Source organism: Sphaerodactylus townsendi, linkage group LG05 (assembly GCF_021028975.2).
Source record: "Sphaerodactylus townsendi isolate TG3544 linkage group LG05, MPM_Stown_v2.3, whole genome shotgun sequence".
Taxonomy (NCBI): domain Eukaryota; kingdom Metazoa; phylum Chordata; class Lepidosauria; order Squamata; family Sphaerodactylidae; genus Sphaerodactylus; species Sphaerodactylus townsendi.
In genome coordinates this window covers 60812648-60834772 of record NC_059429.1, presented here as the reverse complement: position 1 = coordinate 60834772, position 22125 = coordinate 60812648, and the positions used below count along the sequence as shown (strand labels likewise).

The following is a 22125-nucleotide window of genomic DNA, read 5'->3' as shown; positions in this document are numbered from 1 at the left end:
AGGGTGGCCGCCCATATGGGGGGGGGGGGGCGCAAAACTCAGATTTTGCCCCGGGCTCCATTTTCCCTATCTATACCTCGGCAAGACTGTATCGTTGAGTGACAGTCTACATAATGTTGCACTTAAAAAAGTTACCCTGATGGGTGAGATCTGGGTGTAGCAAATTAACAGCTACAAAATTCTGCTAAGATCAACAGATTGGGTCTTGCAAAATAACATGTTTCCTTTCTCTTCTAACAGTACATTTCATTTCAGTCCTGTTTCAGGCAGAATTCTGTTTTTGAGACATCAGATCTGCTTTGAATTATTTTACCTTGCTAGAAACAATTTAAAAACTCACCCTTCTGCATCAGGATCTAAAATGACAGCCAGCTCAGTAAGCACCAGGCCCGCCAAGTAGTGCTGCTGGCGGAAAGGCACAGACAGTTCAAACATATTTGCAATCTTCTGATCTTGAACATTCGTTGAGAATCCAGAACTCTGTGACAGAGGAAAATATTGTCTTTACATTTACAGTAGATAGAGACAGACACTCTCTGTAGATGACAAGCATTGAGTTTTTTGCTTTTTAACCCATTGGCTGTAGGAGTAACTCTAAGTACAAAGCACTTAAAAACAACCATTAAGACTGCAAGTCCTCAGAAAAATTCCAGCATCGTCACAGCAGTATTCATATCTTTTAATATCTGTATAAGCTAAAGCTAAAATTTCCTGCACTGAATTTTATAGGGCAGATACTTCTAAAGGAAGAATTGTATCCTTATAAAGTTTTCTTTCTGATTTTTAGATTAATTCAACTAGATATTTCATGTTTTCAACAGGACTTCTGCTCATTTTTTTCTGCAACAGACTAACACAGCTACCATTCTGGAATTATTACACTATCTACGTCAAAGAAAAAGAGAGCCCTCCCTATGCAGCTATTATGGCATACAAACAGTCTTTCCCAAAGGACAAAAAACCCCATAAAAAGCTTAGATCATATGGTGCCTTGTTATTATCGCAAAAGGGTGTATTGAAATCGTCTTGTGATTGCAATGTTGTAGAAATAACCACTGCACTTTACATTTCATAATGAACCTGACAACTTTTCAGGAATAAATGAATCTCTAAATGACAGTGGAATATTAATGAGGATCATCCAATATATGCTTTATATTTGTGTACCCTTAGGACAGGTCACAGTGGGTCTTTCTCAAGTAACAGGTATGCTATCTTAATGCATCTCATCTTCCAGCTGCAGATATCTCAGGAACTCCTCCTCACACTGAGTCTTTTCTAGTACTCATGGCTGGCGGTGAATGTTATTGGTATTGGGGGGTTGGGGGTTGGGTTCATCTGAAAAAATACAGCAGGTTAAAGGGATCCATAATTATGCTGAAAAAATTGGAATTATTCAGGCTGTTTCAGACCCAACACCAATACAGCTACCTCCCAGCAGGCGTAGAGCTGAACTCTGGGCTCTCGGAACTCAGAGACAGCAGCAATGTTTTGGGTTAATAAACCCAAACATTTTGGAAAAAACCCCCAAAAGCTGACATTAGCAATCAATTTTTGGGGAATTTTCAAAAATGTCTGGCCTATTAAACCTGAACCTAGAAAATACTAATTTTTCAAAAAAATGTGCCATCCCCTACTCATGGATGATTTTCTGAAATAAGAATACTGGTGCCATGTGCAAAAAGGTGTTGGTTTTGTGCTCCTCTCTTCCAGCAATCATATAATTTAAAGCTTTTTTGGACATGTGTTTGCCTCAGCAGCAAGTATCAATGGAAATTGATATGCCAAATAGAGCAGTGCTAAGACAAGAACTTGATTCTACATGAGATGCCAGTGTCTGCTGGATTTTCATCCACACAGACCAAGCAATGTTTATTTCACATCCCCCATCCCCCCTTTGATTTGCTGCCTACCTGAGATGTTGCTGAAGATACTGAAGGTGATGGGGATGCAGGGGGTGTCAGCAGACTGCAGGGTAAATTCAGGGTAACATAGTGTTCATGGCTACAGGCAATCCGAAGGAAGTCTAGCCTCAAGGACACAAGAGTGCTCGGGTTTGGTATGGAATAAAGCTTGGATGACACCTTGTGAATTTAGAACAAGCAAAGTTAATAGCAGCAGACCACAATGAAACATTATCATGCAAATTAAACACATTCTTGTTTTGTAGGCAGCAGAATCAGGCAGGCCAAAGTCATTTGAATTAAATTTACAGGAAATAACAACAAGCAATAAACCTGCTATTTCCTAAGTGAGTTAGCAAATAAATTGAACCTTTTACACACAATTCCAGAGCTATTTTCTTGTTGGAAAGCTCCCCACCCCCACAACAGCCTTTGGAGGCTCATACAAAGTGATAACTATTCCCACTCGTTTGTTCACAGCAATTGGTAAATTCTTTTTAGCAGCAATGACCCTGGGCCTCTCCTGAAAACAAAGAATAGAACCAGACTCAGATCAAGAACCTACCATATTACAAGTCAGGCCTGATCCTCTGCCAACTATTCTTATGAATTTTGTTATAAGGATAAATGTTCTCCCTCTCCTCACCCTCCCGTTCGCTTTCATCTGCATCAAATGGTTCATCCCCATACGTATCCTTTTTATGTGTACACTGTACCTGCTTGTAATAGGCCTTAATAAGGCAAAAGACAAATCCTCTATCCATGACAGACAACAGATCATTGAGAAAGAACGCTAAGCTAGTGTTGAGTCTTTCAATCATTTCTGTATCCTGCATTGGAAAACAAAGGAAAGGAAAATAAAGGAGTGCTGCAACATAGACTAGCATTGCAGTTTCATACTAAGACCCTGATCCGACAACTTGTCCTGTGTTTTGCAAGCATCTTTCAGGATCAGGGATTAAATTTTGACAGGAGTACAGCTGAATTGCTTCCATTACCTTCTGAAACCGGGAGACTATATCACTGGCAATTGTGCTGACCAGAGCAGCTATGTCATCCATGAAGCGCTCTGGAAAACGATTCTTCCTTGGTGCATCGAGTTTGTCAGCAAAATACAAATGATGCACCATACTTTTCACCTGGAGGGAACATATATTACCAATTTCAGTCACTTGCAAGAAAAAGGTCAGTCTTATGATTTGATACTCTTCCAGCATGCGGAGTTCACAGTTATAACAATAGCTATAGATTCATCCACACTAAAGATGCACTGAATTTTCAGGGCAAACGCCTTCTGACCTCTCCTTTTGGGAGATTTTTCTTTGGTTCTGCACCTATTCACAGCATACTATACTGCTTCTTTTGAGCTATTTTTCTCCTTGTGATAGGACTTCTTTCTACTTTGCCTTCCAGTCAAATCAGGAATCACACACTAACTAAACAGTGTATTGTGCATCATGAGCTAATCAAGAAATTCAATTCCTGATTTGTTGCACTGTGCTGAAATGCTGAACAATGACACCCACAACAGTGCAGCCAATGTGGATGCTTACAGGAACATTTATGAACACTTTCAAGTCTCTGCCCCTTAACAGTCATGAAAAAGAACAGTTCTAGAAAACTGTTCCTCCTTGCCATTTTAGTTATCTCTAATCACACTGTTCTGGACCCAACTATTCCACGCATAGAACACGAGTTTTCATGACTCCCTGGTTTTCTTCTGATACTTCTCTCCAAAGATTATTCCCAGGTTTGTGGAAACAGCTGTGTGCCTTCGGGTACAGGACTGAGAAAGGAAAAGGGGAGTAAAATAATTCCTCTGTCTGCAAGCTCAGCCGCCTTAAGAAAAGAAGTCCATTTCATCTCCTCGTGCATCTTCACTCCAGCCCACTGACTCACATCACTGTTCCTCTATGCATACCCCATATCCTCAAGACATCTTGGATGACATGCCACCAATTTAGTGTTTTCCCCTTCTCTTACCATAAGTTCAAAGAAGAACCAGGCCTGCTGAAGAGCTGCTTCACGTACACTCCCACTGCAGACAACCCACTGCAAGGCCAATTCTTCATGGAAGAGCTAGCAAGATTCAAATCCATAGTTGATGTCAGTTGATTAATTATTTGCCAATACATAAATCCACAAAAAAAACTCATAGCAACCAATACACACAGTAAAAGGAAGATGATAAGCAAAACAATACATGTGAACACAAAAGCAACGGTAATGTCTTTGATGAAATACTTAAGAAGCAATGTCACACGTTAGTGGTGTGGCGTGTGTGAGAAGTATTCCACAAAGTCTTGATTTACAGTACTGCTGAGAGGGTTAACAATTCCACTTTTTTCATCCAAATGTTTAGCTTTTAAATTAATTTAAACTTCTTTTAGTGGTACAACTAAAAGGTAAAATGGAAAGCTAATGAAAAATGGTAGAAGTGGATTTTTGGAAAGGGTTTAATAACGAAGTTGACAGAATAGAGAAAAGATAACTGCAGCTCATAGCAGGTTACTTAAAGGCCTTTCTTCTCCAATACAGATCTGTCCTGCAGTTGAGACAATTTCAAACAAGCCCTTCTCCAGATTTCCCCTCCTTCCCATGAGACTAGCACCTACTTTTTCTGGGATCATATTTGAAGAATACCCATCCAAGAGACATTCACCTCTGTCACCTTTTAGGTGCCAACAGAAGTCTGGCCCTGTTTGTCTGACTTTGCAGTAGTTGAAACTTCAACCTACTTTTCACATTCTCGTTCTGTATACTTATTATGTCCTTTTTTTGTTTCTGGTTTTATTTTGCAACCTCACAGGTTTTATATTATTTTAAAAATGTTTTATTGTTTTGTTTTTATCATGATTACAAGCTGCCTTGGATGGCTAGAAAGGTAACATTTTTACAAATAAACAAATCAAATGGCTTGCATGTAGCTTTCTGCTGAGAGTTTTCCTTTAGCTGTCATGGTCAAACTGTAATCCCTCTCTGGCCTTTGGATCGGGCGCCTGTTTTTGGATCCCTCTCTGGTTTTTGGATCGGGCACCTGTTTTTAACAACTTTTGTTGTTTTAATTTCTATTCATTCTGCTATTAGATTGCTGCTATTAGATTTTAATGGGGTTAAGTTATATTTTTGTATTTATTTGCTGTCATTGTGAACAGCCATATTGTGAGCCGCCTCGAGCCCTTCGGGGGTGAGGCGGCCTATAAATCAAACAAATAAATAAATAAAAATAATATCCAGGCCAGTTTTCACAAGGGCAGTGTGGTTCTGCTCCCTCACAGCTCCCACACTACCTTAGAAAGGACAGAAAAAGGCAGTTTAAATGTGACTGACTGACAATATGGCTAGTTCTCAGTGGGAACTGTCACTTCCAGCACCTTGTTCTCACAACCTCTCTCATTCTAACATTACCAGAGGAATATAAGATTCCAATATAGGGAAACAGAAACCGTTAAACAGAGAGCACCCAGCTACAACCCCAATCTGTGAGAAAAAAGAAAGCCTGAGGAAGAGGCAGCACCTAAGCATCCCTTCATGATTCCTAGGCCAAAACTTTACTAAGACTCCCCCCACTTCCCATAGCATCTTTTTACTGTACTTTGATCTGATTTAATTATACTGGTTTTAATTATACTTATCGCTGTAAGTCACATTGGGAGCTAATTTCTGGATGAAAAGCAGGGCAAAATACAGTAAGTAAATTACATAAGAACTGGTCCTCTGGGGAATTTAAAGAGCAATCTGTGGCCCTAAGAGGTACTGAAATGTAAAACTAGACCCAGAAAGCAACCCAAAGCAGAAGTCCAATGGCAGAGACTGAACCTGACAGTTTTTTCTTTGTCCATCCTGCTCTCATATCTCATTCTTCAAAAATAAGAGAGAACAGAGAGGCCCATCCTGCCAAGTCTCCAGCAAGATAGGACTTAATAGTCCCCACTATGCTGTTTCTCACTACTTCTTTGTTTGTTTCTTGTTTGTTCAAGCCAAGTCCAGGTCTATGAAAACATGAAATAGAAGCTGCTGCAGAGCCCACTTTCCTATGTACTCATATTGTGCATACTTTGTATTGAGGAACCAAAAAAGAAAAAAAAATGGCTGGATCCTACCATTTTGCTCCATCAGCACCCACATGTTCCTCTGTGGTAAATTGGTTTCTGCTAATGCAATAATATAACAAAATGGTAGAAAACAACTCTCTATTTCCTTTACACACTTCTAGATCATGTCCAGGGTATTGTATGAGAGTTTGCAGCCCTGGTATAAAAGAACGGAGCAACGACACCTCTAGCTGACTCACTACCCTCAACATCAGGACACAAATACAGGACATATTGTGTGATGGCTTAATAGTTTATAATGACTTAACTTCCCTAGCCCACCCCGAAACAATCAAATTGTCTTCACTAAAATCTACCTTTTTAGTTGGTAACCGTCCTGTTAATGTTTGTAAGAAACTTGACGTCTCTGTGTGTGAAGACATACGATTACAACTTCGATCTGTAGCCTACAAAATGGAAATGAATGCATGATGACAGCACATTAAAATTTGTCACAGGTGACATTTGCAGCTCTGGGACAACAAACATCAACAATGTACAGGTCCACAAAAGAAATGCCTGAAGCTATAAGTCATATGCAGATCTCACTGAAACAAAATGACAACAAATACCCAACTTTGGAACTTTTTGTTTAAAAGATCTGCAAGGTTATTTGTGGTCTTTAAAATGTCACAATATTTTTGCATAACTACATTTAATGTTGCAAAACATGAAACTTCTATATAGCATCATTATGTTCTGTTGGCATGCAAGTGTTAAGAAAAAAGTGTATATTAACGTTTCAGCGCCATTTGTCCCAGCTATGTAGCTATTGCCCAAAACATAAAATCCACAAGAACACAGATACTCTACAGAACCATAAAATCAAATCATTTCTGGTGACACACTTCATCTAGAATAATGTTATTTTAAGCCAAGTATGTATAAGAGTGAAGAAATTTCATAAGTAGTTTTTTGGGGGGTTTTTTTTTTTTTTTACAGAAAGCCGAGAGGCATGTTCAACTGACTTCAGCCATTGGCTTGGTGACATAAAAAAATCAAACAAATAAATAAATAACCATGCAGTGTTAACATGCAAGTAACTATGGTGAACATGTCAAGTTGTTATACATTTCATACTTTGCAACAAAAATGTTTCTTACATTTCTTTTTTTTCAGCGCTCAAATTTCATTTAGCAAGAACTAATGGTAGACAAATTACTGAGTTTTAATGTCTTCCATTCAACCATCCCCATCACAAAGGGAGAACTGCTGAATGATGAACAGAATGAACTATGATAATGATAAAAATGGCCAAGTGGTGAATCAATATAAAAAGTATATATTTTGAAGGGATTGGTACTATGAGTTCCCACAAGAAATATGTTTTGCTTAATATACTAAACCTTCATAAATAAAGATTACAAACAAATATAAAGAACAAAAAATTTACAAAACCAGAAGCAACTGAGATATGGCAGGGAACATAATGTTGGTGGCTGGTGGTTTTTCATGCAGAATGAAGGACAGGGTGGGAGGAAAAGCACAAGTTCTTGAAATACAGATAAAAGCAAGCCAAGCAGACCATGGTGTGAACTTAATTGGGAAAGAAAAAGAAAGAAAGAACGAAAGAAGCTCTAATGTAGACACCACCTGTGTAGTCTCTGCACTTGGACTGGGGTTGGATCCCCATGGGGCAGCTTTTGGAGCACCAGTATTTACCCAGGAATTGGAGCGATCTAAGCCCTGGGCATGTAATAAACAGTAGGGAAAGGAAAGAAATATTATATGTTGCATGCCATATAGTATAGGAAAATTAGAGAAATTAATTCCTTCAAAGAAACCCAGTGCATAGTCAACACAAATGCATCATCAATTAGTATGGTTAAATAAACCCGAGATTTAGTTTACAAGGTTATTTCTATGGTTTCCCCACCACAGACATGCTCAAAGGTCACCTACTTAAGAAATCCAGAGTGCATAAGTATGCATTATCAACCAACGACCTTTCTCTTGAGATATCATATTTTTCCTATCATTTATTCCAGTACCTGCACTCACATCTCCTCACATAAATTCTGGAGACCTAATTATTACACACGTATATACAAAAATCTGTATCATCACAAAATCTAAGACATCAGATTACTTCTAAAAATGATCTTGAGTCCTACTTTGTTAAACTGTTCCAGTCGTCCGTTCACATTTTACATGACTAAAAAACTCTGAACACTGCTTGTCAAAAAATAAATAAATGACCCAAGATTCCAAAAAGAATTTTATAAACCACAAAGAAGCATGAAAGACCTCCCAGGAGGTTTTTTAAAAATCCCAGTAAATAAACTTTAGTAATTCAATCCTGTAAACTAGATTTCAACAAAAGACATTTTATGTTTATTTGGTTTGTTTATTTTCTGTACCAAGCTTTTTTGTAAACAAGCCTTTTAAAAGTCCACTGAGCAGCTGTTCATATTGGCTGCATTCAGATGTAAAATCTAAACTCTGCTTGCTATGGGCATTGGTTTGCTGTGCTCACATGCTTTCCCCTTTTGTATGTGGCACAATTCAAAAAGTCCTGATTTGATTCAGTTTAAATGTGCTGTGATCTCCAAACAGTGGAGTTTGCTTACTCCTCACAAACAAGTACTCTAAACTGGGATTAGACTAAAGTTTGGAACCCTGGCTTGAAATGAGATCCAGTGTGACTTTGGATATTGCGGTGAATTGAATATTGATCGAACCAAAAATTTTTCAGAGTGCTCCAAGTATTAAGGAAGCAGGGAAATAAGGAGGGAAGTGTTAACATGGCAAAGAAGCGCCATTTATGTTCATGACGCACAAACAGAGGTTTGCCGTGACATATAAATGCAGCAAGTATTTTGCATGACCAGTGCTTTAATGGGAGGCTGCTAGGAAATCTCATTTTCCCCCAAGAGAAAAGCACAACTATAAAAGAAATCCAAACCTTTTTAAAAATAAAACAGTGTAATCTGTCATCATATATTTATCACCTTCACCCATTTCTCCATGCGCTAGCAAAATACTTTGCTCAACTGACAGGTTAATTACTCTGAAATCACCCCAAAATCTGGCAAGGATTTTTTTGGTGTGTAATGTGGGAACTTGATGTTTTATTTCTTACCGTATCCATTTACTTTAGAGATACTTGCAGCAGAGAAATCCAAAGCTGGACATAAATTTCAGGAGGTTTGTTTTGTTGTTTTTTATACGCTATGGAGAGGCATGACTCCTATTAGCTCTCAACACAGAATTTTTCCATGTGCACAAATCAAGGCGTGGGTTTGGAGTCTGCGTTCTATTAGATGGGTGTATTTTACCCTTTGGAATACAGGGTGATGTATGTTGGTTTATAAGATTTTTGGTTTGGCAACTGATCTGACAAATCACATAATGTTATACTGAAACTGCAGTTCACTAAATTTTTAGTTGGTTCTCATTAAACAACAGGCTATAACCTTGACAATGTAATGTAGTAGAAAATTCCTATTTTTTTTTAACATCTTCTTTGAGGTAGCTTTTATCAGACCAGTTCAAGAATATTTATCAAGGACAATTCCCACAGCATGATAAACAAATGGCAACCATTGTTTTGAGTCAACCTGTACTAACTTCCAATTACGACGCTGAAGTCATATGCATGTTGATGCTTCAAAAGAATGCTTCAAATCTGGATGCCACAAATATAGCCTTTAGTGGCTTCATAGTAGATGCCACTTCATTGAATACTGTATAATGCACAAAGACCTGGCCAGCACACTCCTTTCAGATCAGATCAACATGGATTTTGTGAACTCTGCACTCTGAATTACTGAGGCGATACTCAGTGACTTGGTTAAGAAATTCTCCATGTGGCAGATGTATTCTGGCACACTTGCTGCTTAGCCAACCAGGGCAGGATTTATAGCTCCATCCAAAGCCTTTAATGACAGGACTCCAAAAGGGCTTTCTGGCAGTGTGGGGAACAAAGAACAAACGAATGAACAAACTCTTTCTCTCTCTCTCTCTCTCTCTCTCTCTGCTGAAAAGCCATCATTAGGGTTTACAGGCCTTATGCCACCCAAAGAGTGGTGTAAGTCTGGGGGCTGGGGCACTGTGCTCCCGGCCCAAAACCCCAGATGGAAACTGTCCAATATAAGCTCTATCTCCCACAACACTCCACACTACCCACTCTCCTTGCTGGTGTCCAACTGGGATGCCAACACAGTCCTGCTGCGGCCTGGACTTCTGAGTTTTGCTGTGGTGGAGCGCATCTGCCTCCTCCACCGGGGTAAGTGACCCAGGGAAGGCAAACATACAGGCACACACTGCATCATTCCCTCAAGCCCTTTCACACACACACACACACACACCCAGATAGGCTGTTAGTCTTTCTGAACGATGTGAAGTAAGAATTTCTTTCCTTTATTATTAGGTTCATATGACCAAATATCTCAAGCTTCAGAAGAGAAGCAAAGAGTCAAAAATTATATTTTGGTAGGTGAGAACGTTACTTTTTACAGCAAAATTGAAGGTAATCACTGATACCAGAAGATCCAGAGTTTCAGAATACCTCTGCAGTGCAACAATATTACAGCAGAAAGTGTTTCTATAAGAAAGCTTCTGTCCATTATTATTACCAAATTAGCCAGACTACACATTTTATCGTATCCTACGTAAATTCCACGTGTACATTACTCCCTTAGGCATTTCCCAAAAGGTCAAGGTGTTTTAATCAGCAAGATCATCAAATGCATGCTTAAATATTCCTAACTCTCCATGTCAATGTCTTAAATGTTTAATAAGTATAACATATGTCATTGTGGTGAAAAAGGTTTTTTTAATTACTCAAAAAATTTTAACTCCTTGGTACTTCAATTTTTTCTTCTGCCTTTTTAAGCAAATAGGTTGGTAACTTAAAAAGTAAATCCTGAATTATTTTTTTCACATAACTGGGTGTAAAATGCCTTTAAAATGACTCATAAAATAATTTGAGCTGGAAGGAAGAATTAAAGATCAGAACTGTACAAGAAAAGAGCCTTCAGTTTCCATTGCTAGTGTCCTTAAGTATCCTACAGCTCAATCCAGAGGGCATGGTGGCCAGGGATGACGCTGTTGCCGCAGGGCTTTCAGGCAGCATGGGAAAGAGAAAAGAAAAAGAAAACCTCCAGCTGTCTGAAAATCGCTCACTGAATAAAAAGGACTTATGCCACATTTTTGGGTGGCGTAAATCTGCGGCCAGGGAGCGGGGCATTCCCAGGGCGAAAGCCTGATGGAAGCTGGCTAAAGTCAGTTCCACCCCCAGGAATGCCATGGGCCTGCCTCCTGCTGTCAACATACCAACTGAAGCTGACGTAGCTTCAAAGTGGCAGGCCCTTCCAGGTACCCTTATGCCAGCCGGGCACACACATACACACACACACTGGTCTGCATAGCTCCCGCAAGTTGCCCCATCACCACCACCACGACGCCCAGATTGGGCTGCTACTAATATTTCTGGCTAACTACTAAGGATGCCATTTGAGTATCCCTCACAACAAGCGGTAACATACTGGAAACACTGAGATGGACAGGTGTCCGATCTGTAAGAGTCTGGAACCCAGTGAGGTTTTAGAGTTTTTTACAAATGGATGCACGTTTTTACCATCAGCCCACCAACTCAAGTGCGATCTTACCTTACTGCCAATGATTGACCGTACTTCATCATCGGGTGAGGTTGGGGTTCCAGATATGTCTGGATTACTGTTACTAAGGCTCCTGGAGCGATTCAAGTTTAGGCTTGCCGGTCTGACAGCTGAACGAGCCATTGTTGCATAATGCATTGATCCTCCCAAACCACCAGGGCCTAAAACAGTGGTGCATAATGGAAACCAATGGTTGCAATACAAATTAAGGAAACATCACTCACACTAGTAAAATTACCTTTAAGGAGTACCAGTCATATCAACATCTTTTTCAGTGACACAGTTGGCAAATCCTTTCTCTATGATTCATTACCCTTCTTACCAACATCTGCAAATTATGGGATTTTAATCTTTTAAAGGTAGCACTTTTAACATAGGAATTCAGTATTGCCTGATAGTCACATATCCTTTCCCTATGAAAATGGTTGCACTCTCTGTGGTGAGGGGAAAAAAACTAAGCATATATTCTCAGAAGCTGCACTGTATTACTTTCCTCATATTATTAAAAAACTTCATGCACTGAATCTTTGTAAACCTCAAATGAACCCCTCAAACCTGGCCCTCCTGTTCCAGTCTCTCCCTGCAGTAACATTTTAAAAGTTAAAATACCTGGTGATGGTGAATTGGGAGAGGTGTTTGGTAAGCGAAAAACATAGTAAATATACGAAGTGAGCAGGTTGTTTCTGCCATGCTGGTCCTGGTTTCCTTCTAGGTTTTTATGTAGTCTGTTTATAATAGATGCCATGGCTTCAAAACATGCTTGACCCAGATTAACTAAAAAGAAATAAAAAGTTTGGCATCAAGCTATTTGTCAGTGCCAGCTACCAAACACGCCAATTTCAAAGAGATCAACAGGTCTAGTTATTTAAAAAACCCTCATTTAACATGAATTTCCCTTGACAAATATCTGTATAATAGATGAAGATTGTGATCATTTGCATGACAATGAACACTGAACAAGTTGAGGTTATCTGCTTCAACACAGAATTAGGTGAGAAACAATGTTTTGATATCCCATGTGACAAAATCACAATCGAAACTGTACTCTATTCGTGTTACCATATCCAAGCATCTGTGACACACCTGGCAACACACAGTGATGTTCTCAGGATGCTCCCTGAGTTAGCTAGCTCAATCATGCTTTGGTGGAAGAAAAAAAAAGCACTGAATGGTCAATTTATCTATTTCCTAAAATCTGTACTGTCTCCTTCTAAAATTAAAGAGTGAATACTAAAAATGTTGACCTGCAGTTACACAATCATAATCAATAATTTAAAAATAAGATGAATAAAATGCAACAGAGAAGGTATGGTTCAACTTCTAATTTTTAAATAAATGTCAATAAAATACCTATTTGGCCTGCTATAATAGGAGATCTTACAACCAAAAGAATCAGTTTGTCAAGCAGGAGATGGAGAAATCGCACCACAGGTTCCAGCTGAGATGAACTTAATGCTGAAATGCTGCTCTTTAATTCATTTTCCAAGTTATTTTCCATAATTCTCATGTCACCTATTCGCACGGGGAACATGTGTTCATCAAGGGCATGAACAAGTGCAAAGAATTTGTCAAGGTAAGGGTCCTGTATGCACAAAAAATGCCAACAAAATATGATTAGCTATGTCATTTTTAAAACATCTGCATGGGCTAATATGCAAAAATAACGTAATTAAATAAAAATTCTCCAAAGAAAATACACAACTAGACTGCGTGAGAATTTTCACTATTCATATCAGCTCAGCTCTTGCTACTTGAAGGCGATAGTGTTAATACATACCTGTGTATGAATGGTTGATACAGCTACTATTTCTACATTAAAAACTCCCTTATGGTTATCCACCCACTTCATTCCTGGCAGGGGCACCTGACAATAAAACAATAAACAATAAAACCACTTACGTGTGTGTACCTTTACACTAACAAAACAGAGGGTATGCTTCTCTGTACAGAAAATATTCTTCTAAAAAATAAAGCAAAAATTATTTCTGGGTGATATGCACCTCTTTTAAAGCTTGCTATCAAAATATGCAACCACACTATTCCTGACATCTGTGTTTACTAAATAAATCTTCTTATAATAGTGTAATGACTGACTGACCTCTGGAGAGAGGACAGAATAGGCCTGCGGTGGCTTCTCCAATGAAACAGGAAGGCAGAACTGGCCAGTCTTCAGCCGTCCATTTTGGAGCATTGGTATCCACTTTAATATGGAAGAAAATGTAGAAATTATTTGTGCATATTAAATACAGAAGACATTTCCAGTTCATCAAGTGTGAAAAACAGGTTAACCTAGATGTCAAGAGCAAAGCTTCATAAAAGCTAAAGGATCTGAAAGCAAGGACATATTTATTTATTTATTTATTTATATTTTAGATTTCTAGGCCGCCTCTTCCCCGAAGGGCATATGGGCTTAGTGATGGCTCAGACAAAAACCTCTCCCATTTTTTAATGACTTTTAAAAATGAGGTCAAATGGGAGGGGGAAACTAGTACCAAAAGACAGAAAGGAGAGGAACCATTCAGCTGGCATTGAATAGAAAGGCCCAATCTTCCATAACATAATCAATTTCAAAGCTGAGTATTTTCATGCTGCAGGAACAATCCGAAGTTATACCCTTCCAAGCCCGATGTGCTTAGAATGGTGTAAATTTGCTTGTCACTTAAGCTTAAACTCCCAGTGGTATTGATGGATCTAGGATTCTGCCACATGAAAGTTTATTACAAAATCTTCTGTGGAAGGGTTAGAATACTGGAAATAAAGCTAACATAAAAATGAAATCTGATCTGTATCCCTTCCCCTCTTCTCTATAGGGTCCAAAATTGAGTTGAAAGAAAGAAAGAAAGAAAGAAAGAAAGAAAGAAAGAAAGAAAGAAAGAAAGAAAGAAAGAAAGAAAGAAAGAAAGAAAGAAAGAAAGAAAGAAAGAAAGAAAGAAAGAAAGAAAGAAAGAAAGAAGCTTTCTGTCAGTGTTTTTACCGTGTATCCAACAGGAGTCTCAAGTGGAGTGTTTTGTTTTTGCTGGCAACTGACATGATAAAAAGTGAAAAGCAGGTGGTGGTGATCAGTTAGTGTGGCAGGGAGTTTAATCTTGATTTCTTCATGAAAATCAGGAGATCTGTTTTATGATAAAAAGATTTTTAGATACAAAAGTTAGCAGGTTTTATATAAACATTTGACTGTTTTTGTTCTTTTTCTAGAGTGCATTATTATTCTGAATCTGTTAATTGTGAACATCTGTAATAACAAACATAAAGAAAATGAAATAAGTACTGAGAATAATGAACAAAAAATCTTCTTTATGATCAGAACACGTTTGCTTGTTTCTATGTTTCCTAATCTCAGAGAACCTAACCATAGTTTACACTGTATATAGAACCGCCCAGGTTCTGTATACAGAACCATCCTATTGGTTTTGCAGTGTGCACTACATGCTTTGAATTTCCAGAAACTGAAACGTAATTATCAGGCACATAGGGGCCAGAATCATACCAGCAATGGGGAATGTGAGGAAAGGAGGTGAGCAGCCCCATTTAAGAGATGGGCATCCAGCCTCAGTGTTGTGGCCGCCCCCAGCCACCACCCCCAAAAAGGCTTCCCGGGAAACGGGGAGGGTTGAAAAGTGCAAAAGTCTCCCCACTGCCAAGAAGCCTCTATGGGCAGCAATAGAGTGTGGCCTGCCAGCACAACACCAGCAAATACCAGGAGGGCTTCTCCTGGCTACATCCCCAGCCACTCTTGCTATGCCTTGGGATGCTGGTCTGATGTTCGGCACTACGTTCCAACGCCAGGGGAACGGTGGCTGCCACATGCCAGCGAGATTGCCCCTCCACTGGGGTGTGCCATGGGGAGGGAGAATCCGCCGGCATGGCAGCGAGCCACACCCAAGAGTGGATTTGGGGCCCCCTTTTGGTAGGGCTGTCAAGCTTTCCTCCTTGCACTGTTTATTTTTCCTGCTGGAGAAAGTGAGTGTAGCCTACCATTGTTCCAATGGGGCAAACAGCAGCTTCCTAGGCTTTTTAAGATCAGGAAAATGGTGTGTGTGAAAATGGCTTGCATACTACTTACATCAAGTAGGATAACTTGGAAGTTATTACAAACCAAAACTTAAACAAGCCATAGTTTTTCACAAGGTTGGAATACATCTCCTGGAATCTGTACTCAGTGAATAGCCTCTTGCATCAGAAAAAAGCGGGCGCGACTTACCGTGACCGCCATTGCTGATGGGGAAGGGACAGCCTCCTTGTTGGCTGCCACCTTCCCTTGGCCTTGCGAGCTCCCAAGTGCTCGCGAGGTTTTCCAAGCTCTAGGGCACCAAGCAGTGACGCTGGGTGCCTTGACGTTGGTGGGGAGGTGGGCCTAGGCAGCCTTTATAAGGCTGGGCCTGGCCTGCAACCTCCCAATTTGGAAAATCCACTCTTGGCTGGGTGCAATGGTAGTATACAACTTGTCATTTTTCAAAGCATGTTATGAATTTAAACCACTTTTATTGTGCCTTTCTTCCAAGAAGATTCAAGGCAGCTACTCACATCTGGCAACTTTTCAAAAATCAAAGGAGATGTCAGACATTTAAATTCCATATTAGCTGTTACAAAACTAATAAGGGAGTATAATGTGTGTGTAAAGTGTCATCAAGTCAACACTGATTTATGGTGATTCGAGCAAGGGCTTTTAACGTAAGTGGGAAGCAGAGGTGGTTTGCCAATGCCTTCCACTGCAGAGCTTTCCATGGCGCTCTCCCTTCCAAATACAGAGCTTGCTAAGCTTCTGGAACCTACAGCAGTTCAGAACCCAACTTGATAGGTTGGAGTCAAAACACCTGATCTACATTCAGAATAGTCCAGACAACTCCCACCACCTCCTGTTAAAGAATATCAGATATGCTGCCATTCAAAAATATCAGATGTGCTGCCATTCAAAAAATAAGGAGCACTAGGCTCGATGAGTAGTGAAAAAACCAAACTGATCAAGAAACAAAGCCAAAAATGCAATACTCCTTAATATGATGTACAATCTAGTGGTTATAATGCCCTGTGAAGTCAGATTATCCTTTTAAAGCATGTTCTGCATTTTACCTGTTATGATACACAACAGCTGTGTAAGCTTCCTTTGAAAATTCTGCACAACTGGATTTTCCAAAGATTACCTGCAAAAGTAAACAAAAGAAGCCATTTTAACCTATGCTCTTTAGAATGTAGATCAGTAAGGCCCCCTAGCATATATAATAATTCAATGTTGTAATACCAAAATAAAGATTGAGGCTTTTATTTCTATTTTGTGCTCTACGGAACTATTATACAAATTGGTCTGGAAAGAGCATATGAAAAAACAGGCAGAAAGGTTTTAGATAGAGAGACAGTTTTTCAGATTGCATGAGATGTAGTTCATGTCCCCTACATTCTCTAAAACACTGTGTGTGAAAGAATAGCAATAAAATTCAAGAACACACGACTAGACACACATTGATAAAAAATGTGAAAAATAAAAGGATACAAAATAGTACTAATATTTACACTGAGGGCTATCAGTAACTTGCACAGTGCTCCATTTTGGCTTTGCACCACCAAAAGCAGTAGTTGCATAAATAAAAGTACAGCAAGTACTGCTGGGACTATATATCATAGCATCCCCTGTCAGAACACACAGTCTTGAACCACAGTAATGAAAGTCAAAGGAAAGACACGTGTATAAACACATAAAGGGACCAAGCATGCACACACACAGTGACGCACCATACCGGCATTGCATTACTTGGATCCTCGCCATACATAAACTGGACTTTTACAGTAATATTCCGAGCAGATCCTTGCCGGTTGGCAAAGTTAAGAGTCTGAGGATATACATATAGAAGGTTTCTGTAAAGTAAGCAGAAGGGCAAAAATTGCCTAATTCAGTCACAATGGGGATAAAGCAGAGCTTCTTGGATATTCAAGAAGTAATATTTTGCAAGTGAATATAGTCAGTAGTATTATCTGTGCATCTTTTAAACTGTGCCAACTGACTTACAATCTTTAACCCATCCTGACTCCTTTCTTTGGAAAACCACTCCCACCATCTGACAGACTTATACGGAATGTATTCCTACTTGTGTCTGATACAGGCAACTTTGACTCTTGAAGGCTTATGCCCTGAAAATCTTGCTGGTTTCTAAAATACTACTGGACTCAAATCCAGCCTTTAATCCAGCATCTCTCATAATAACCTTGAAAGGAGGTAATCACTGGTTCCTAAACTTTTCAGATATGTCAGAAAAAATGTCAAAAAAAGGTACAGGTCCCTACAACAATGGTTGTACTACCAGACTTCATGGATTAAGAAAATGAATGACAAAAGGCTACTATGAATTCAGCAGCAATTTTTAAATAAGCTTGTATTTTATTAATCACAACAGCATCTACATACATTTGAAAACCAGTAATACATATCTCACTGGAAAAAGAGATGCTACTCAAAATGGTCAGTGGTAAACAGAAACGGGGAAGGCCAATGACTCGTTGGTTGGAAACCATTAAGAGGGACATGGGCAAGAACATCAACCAATTGAAAGAAGTTGTGGCAAACAGGGAAGTATGGAGGGGACTGGTTTACAGAGTATCCAAGAGTCGGTGAGGACTAAATGGATAAAGAAGAATACATATACGTGTGAGGTATATTATTTATTTGGTCTACAGAAGCTTTGTGAGCTAATTTACTAAACTAAGCACTGAAACAAATAGGCTTAGACTGGAGTAACTCTCCTTAGGATTGAATTGTTAGTCATTTAATTAGATGGCTGGAGCTGTTTTACAGTCTTCAGTTTACAGTTTTACTGTAGGGTAGACAGTAAAGACCAATGACCTGATACAATATAAGAAAGCTTCATATGCCTGTGGAGTTTAGAGATACTATACTGCACCCATGTTTGAATCCCTACTGCCATGGAAGCTTGCTGGGTCACCTTAGGCCAGTCATACTCACACACAGCTTAACCTACCTCGCAGGCCTAATGGAAGGTTAAGATGGAGAAGGGGAGAGTGTTGTAAACCACTTCAGGTTCCCACTGGGACAAAAGTGAAATGTAAATAAAGTAAATAAATAAATAATGGGGGCAGGGTCATTGCTTATAATTGCCATAAGAATTTGAACTCTGATGAGCATTTCTGGGACTTAGATCTGATGAGCATTTCTGGGACTTAGGTTTGCATCTAATTGTTCCAAAGATGTGCAATACTGATCTTCTCTCCCTCTTCCCTTCACATTTGTGAAACATTGTGCAGATACAAGTGACATTACAACAGCTAGGCTTGCCAACACACCTGGTGAAAAAAAAGTATTTTTCCTTTAGAATGGGCTTAATGTGGGCAAATGGGCAGCCAAAGCTTTTCATGGCATAGAGGTAATATCACTTAGTAAATAACACCTATTTTAATCTATTTTAATGGGCAAAACATTTTCCCCCAGGCCTGTTGATAACCCTGCAAGAATCTTGTAAGCACTGAGCAAGACTCATGAACCAAGTATGATATGCTTCACAAAACTCTGTTCCCATTTGACTTTTGAAATGGTCTCAATCTGAAGCTTTAAAAATCTGAAGCTTTAACATTTCCATAAAAATATTCTTGCACAACTTGCAGTTTATCTAGTAACTAAGCATATGCCATGCCCATACCACAGCCTATGGGTTATGCAAATGACCAAACCCCCTGCCCCACAATGTTTGTCCCACGTGACCCTCCATGGTAATGTCATTGTACTATGTAAGGCCGGCCTAAAAAGTCACATTAGTTTTGTGCCTTCCACACCATACAGTAAGCTTAAGTTAACAGATAGGCAATTCTTTCTGTTTCAAACGGAGACCTTCATGCTGAATTAAGCGCTGGAATTTCATCCCCATTGGTCATCTTGCTTAATCAATGTTCTCTTTATTATTTCTGCAGACAGCTGCTGAAGGATCTTCTCCTTTTCTTTTGTGGCTCTCCTAAATTACCTCATTCTGGCATGAATACATTTGCTCCTCAATGTGCTTTTTCAAATAAAAATGGATATGAAAATTTACTTTAAAATGTACTTTGCTCATAAAACTTTCATTAAGTATTATTAGTAGCCTAAAAGAGGGATTTAAATATATTTGCAAAGCCAAGCTGCATGATCTATATATTAGGAACAGTGTTCTTGTAAGGAATCACAGATATACTGGCCCATTTTTAAAAGGTGGACTTTACACCCCCCCCCCCCCGTTTCATTTCTCTCTCTCAAAAAAGAACCAGTGTAACAGTTACAGTGTTGGACTAGGATCTGGAAACCCAGATTAAAAACCCCAATTTGCTATAGAAGCTCTCTTGGGTCATCCTGGACCAGTCACACTCTCTCTCTCAGCCTAACCCATCTCACAGGATAAAATAGAGAGGACGATGTGTTGGAAGTCACACTGGGTCTCCATTTTGGAGAAAAATGGAGAATTATAATAATAATATCAGATAATTATATTCACTTTCTTGGAACCTTATGAGTTGGGGGAATAAATCCCATGATCCAGAATTTTTATTTATGCAAAAAAAATTGAGTTCTGCACATGAAGAAAACCTGGTCTCTAGAAACTAGCCCTCCATGGGTATCACACACTAGTGTCACCTTTTAAAACCCACACTAAAGACCACACCTGTGGGGCCCCAGAGATCCTTTTTTTTCTGTCAGGAAGAACAAGAAAAAGCCATGGAGTTTGGGCTGAACATGAAAAAGTAGAACCAAAAGATAAATTCTGTAGCTATTATGTGCAATGACCATAACACAGTTGCTGTGGGTGGAGTACCAGATTTCAAGTGGCCTGTTTATCTCAGGGCCCATGGCTGCCATATAGCAACATTTAATATCTTCTAAATCAGTGGTTCTCAACTTTCCTAATGCCGCGACCCTTTATTACAGTTCTTCATGTTGTGGTGACCCCCAACCCTAACATTTATCTATTTTACAGATGGAGAACACTTATGCAGAGAATCTTAGGCAACCCCTGTGAAAGGGTCATTCGACCCCCAAAGGGGTCCCGACCCCCAGGTTGAGAACCACTGTTTTAAATCATGTAGTTTCATTTTCACTTGAAAACAATGAGGTTCTCTAGAACAAAAACTGGAAGATAAAACATGAAACAATCACTTTCAGGCCACACTTGAAGCCACATACTTCCAAGCTTCCATGGCCATATGTATACTACGTATAGTGGTCTGTTGTACAAGAATTCAGTTTCAGCCATCTGTATTCATATTGTAAACAGACTTTACCAAATTGGGTTTTTTTTGTACTCCTGGAGAGGTTCTGCAGTAGACAGAAAATAAACACAATAATCCATGTAGCAAGTGGTGTTCCAACAGTTCACTTGCCTGCTCAGTGCTCACTCCATCAGCAGCAGCAGCAGCAGTTCCATGACCAAAAAGAAAAAACTGGAGAGCGATGCTGCTACCTCCTCTGGTCAGAAGCGGGGCATACAATATCTTGGAGCAGCAGAACCAAACAAACAGTTCCTGCGTCATATAAGGGAAGTATGTTCTTTCCCTCTCTGGCACACATATGTCACATAGGATTGGCTGATTTGGTAGGTGGAAGATAGATAAAGAAGGGAGCCACTACCTCCATGCCTGCACAGATGTCTGTGCTGTGTAATATGCAAGAACAGGTTGCTGTGTGGGATGCAAGCAACTTCCTTGCAGGAAAGGGGGAGGGACAAGGGAGGGACAGCCTTGTTCATGAGCTCTGAAAAGTAGAAGCATTACTGATCCTGCACTTGCGTTATCAAATGCTGAGCAACAGCTGTGCCATCCCAACATCTACTCCCTCACTCTCTTCTTCTGCTCTTGAGAGCTCTGAAATGCCTGAAATCTGTTATAACTGATTTTTTCTTCCATTGTAAACCCAGATGTATGTGGCTGACTTAATTATAAGGAAAAGACACTTCACTCATACTAAGAAACAGTGTTCCTTATTGATGCTTCACTTGTTCCTGGAACAAGCCAAAAGCTTTGAAAACAGATCCCAGGGGAATAAATACCAATCTGTCCTGACTCTAATGTGGAGTCATTCTGGATGCTTCTCATGGACAGATCTGGAAGAACTTTCTTACACAGAGGCTTGCAAGAACCATGCATGGCCATTGTTGGAAAACAAATGGGGGACTAAATAGACTGGGTCTGATTCAGCAGAGCAGTTCCTGTGAAGTGAAATGGGATCTGTAACATGTGGGAAAATACTGAAAAATGCTTTAGAGCAGCACTTCTCAAGCCATGTAGAAGATGGTGGTTCCACAACAGACATCAATTGACTTGGAGATCTAATGGTGGTCCTTGGAATGTTAAAATTGTAATGTTTGAGAAAGTTTGCTCCTGTTGCCTAAAGTTACAGTACTGCTGTATACTAAAAGTTCTAGCTTTGACTTTTCATTTCAAGCTTGTAACTGTAATTTGCTAAGGCAACTTTCATATCTCCCAATTAGAGTTTTAAAAATAACTTTATACATAGAAGACTTTATACATAGAAGACTGGCC

The 22125-nt window shown here is 39.4% G+C and overlaps 1 protein-coding gene across 8 annotated transcripts in view; it reads right to left on the bottom strand.

Moving 5' to 3' along the window:
- The window catches only part of DOCK7 (dedicator of cytokinesis 7), a 146366-nt gene that overhangs the window by 44369 nt on the left and 79872 nt on the right, over positions 1 to 22125 (bottom strand). For 6 of the 8 annotated variants that reach the window (XM_048495884.1, XM_048495886.1, XM_048495885.1 and 3 more), the window contains exons 15-29: positions 17352 to 17469; positions 16690 to 16760; positions 14594 to 14732; positions 13718 to 13819; positions 13397 to 13483; positions 12970 to 13201; positions 12229 to 12393; positions 11611 to 11780; positions 7592 to 7684; positions 6316 to 6405; positions 3888 to 3983; positions 2903 to 3043; positions 2621 to 2734; positions 1914 to 2084; positions 341 to 480 (exon numbers count right to left, since the gene is read on the bottom strand). In XM_048495884.1, the coding sequence (XP_048351841.1) occupies positions 341 to 480; positions 1914 to 2084; positions 2621 to 2734; positions 2903 to 3043; positions 3888 to 3983; positions 6316 to 6405; positions 7592 to 7684; positions 11611 to 11780; positions 12229 to 12393; positions 12970 to 13201; positions 13397 to 13483; positions 13718 to 13819; positions 14594 to 14732; positions 16690 to 16760; positions 17352 to 17469 (1929 nt within the window). The remainder of the gene's footprint in view (positions 1 to 340; positions 481 to 1913; positions 2085 to 2620; positions 2735 to 2902; positions 3044 to 3887; positions 3984 to 6315; positions 6406 to 7591; positions 7685 to 11610; positions 11781 to 12228; positions 12394 to 12969; positions 13202 to 13396; positions 13484 to 13717; positions 13820 to 14593; positions 14733 to 16689; positions 16761 to 17351; positions 17470 to 22125) is intronic. The other 2 variants (XM_048495891.1, XM_048495890.1) reach the window with 1 other exon arrangement.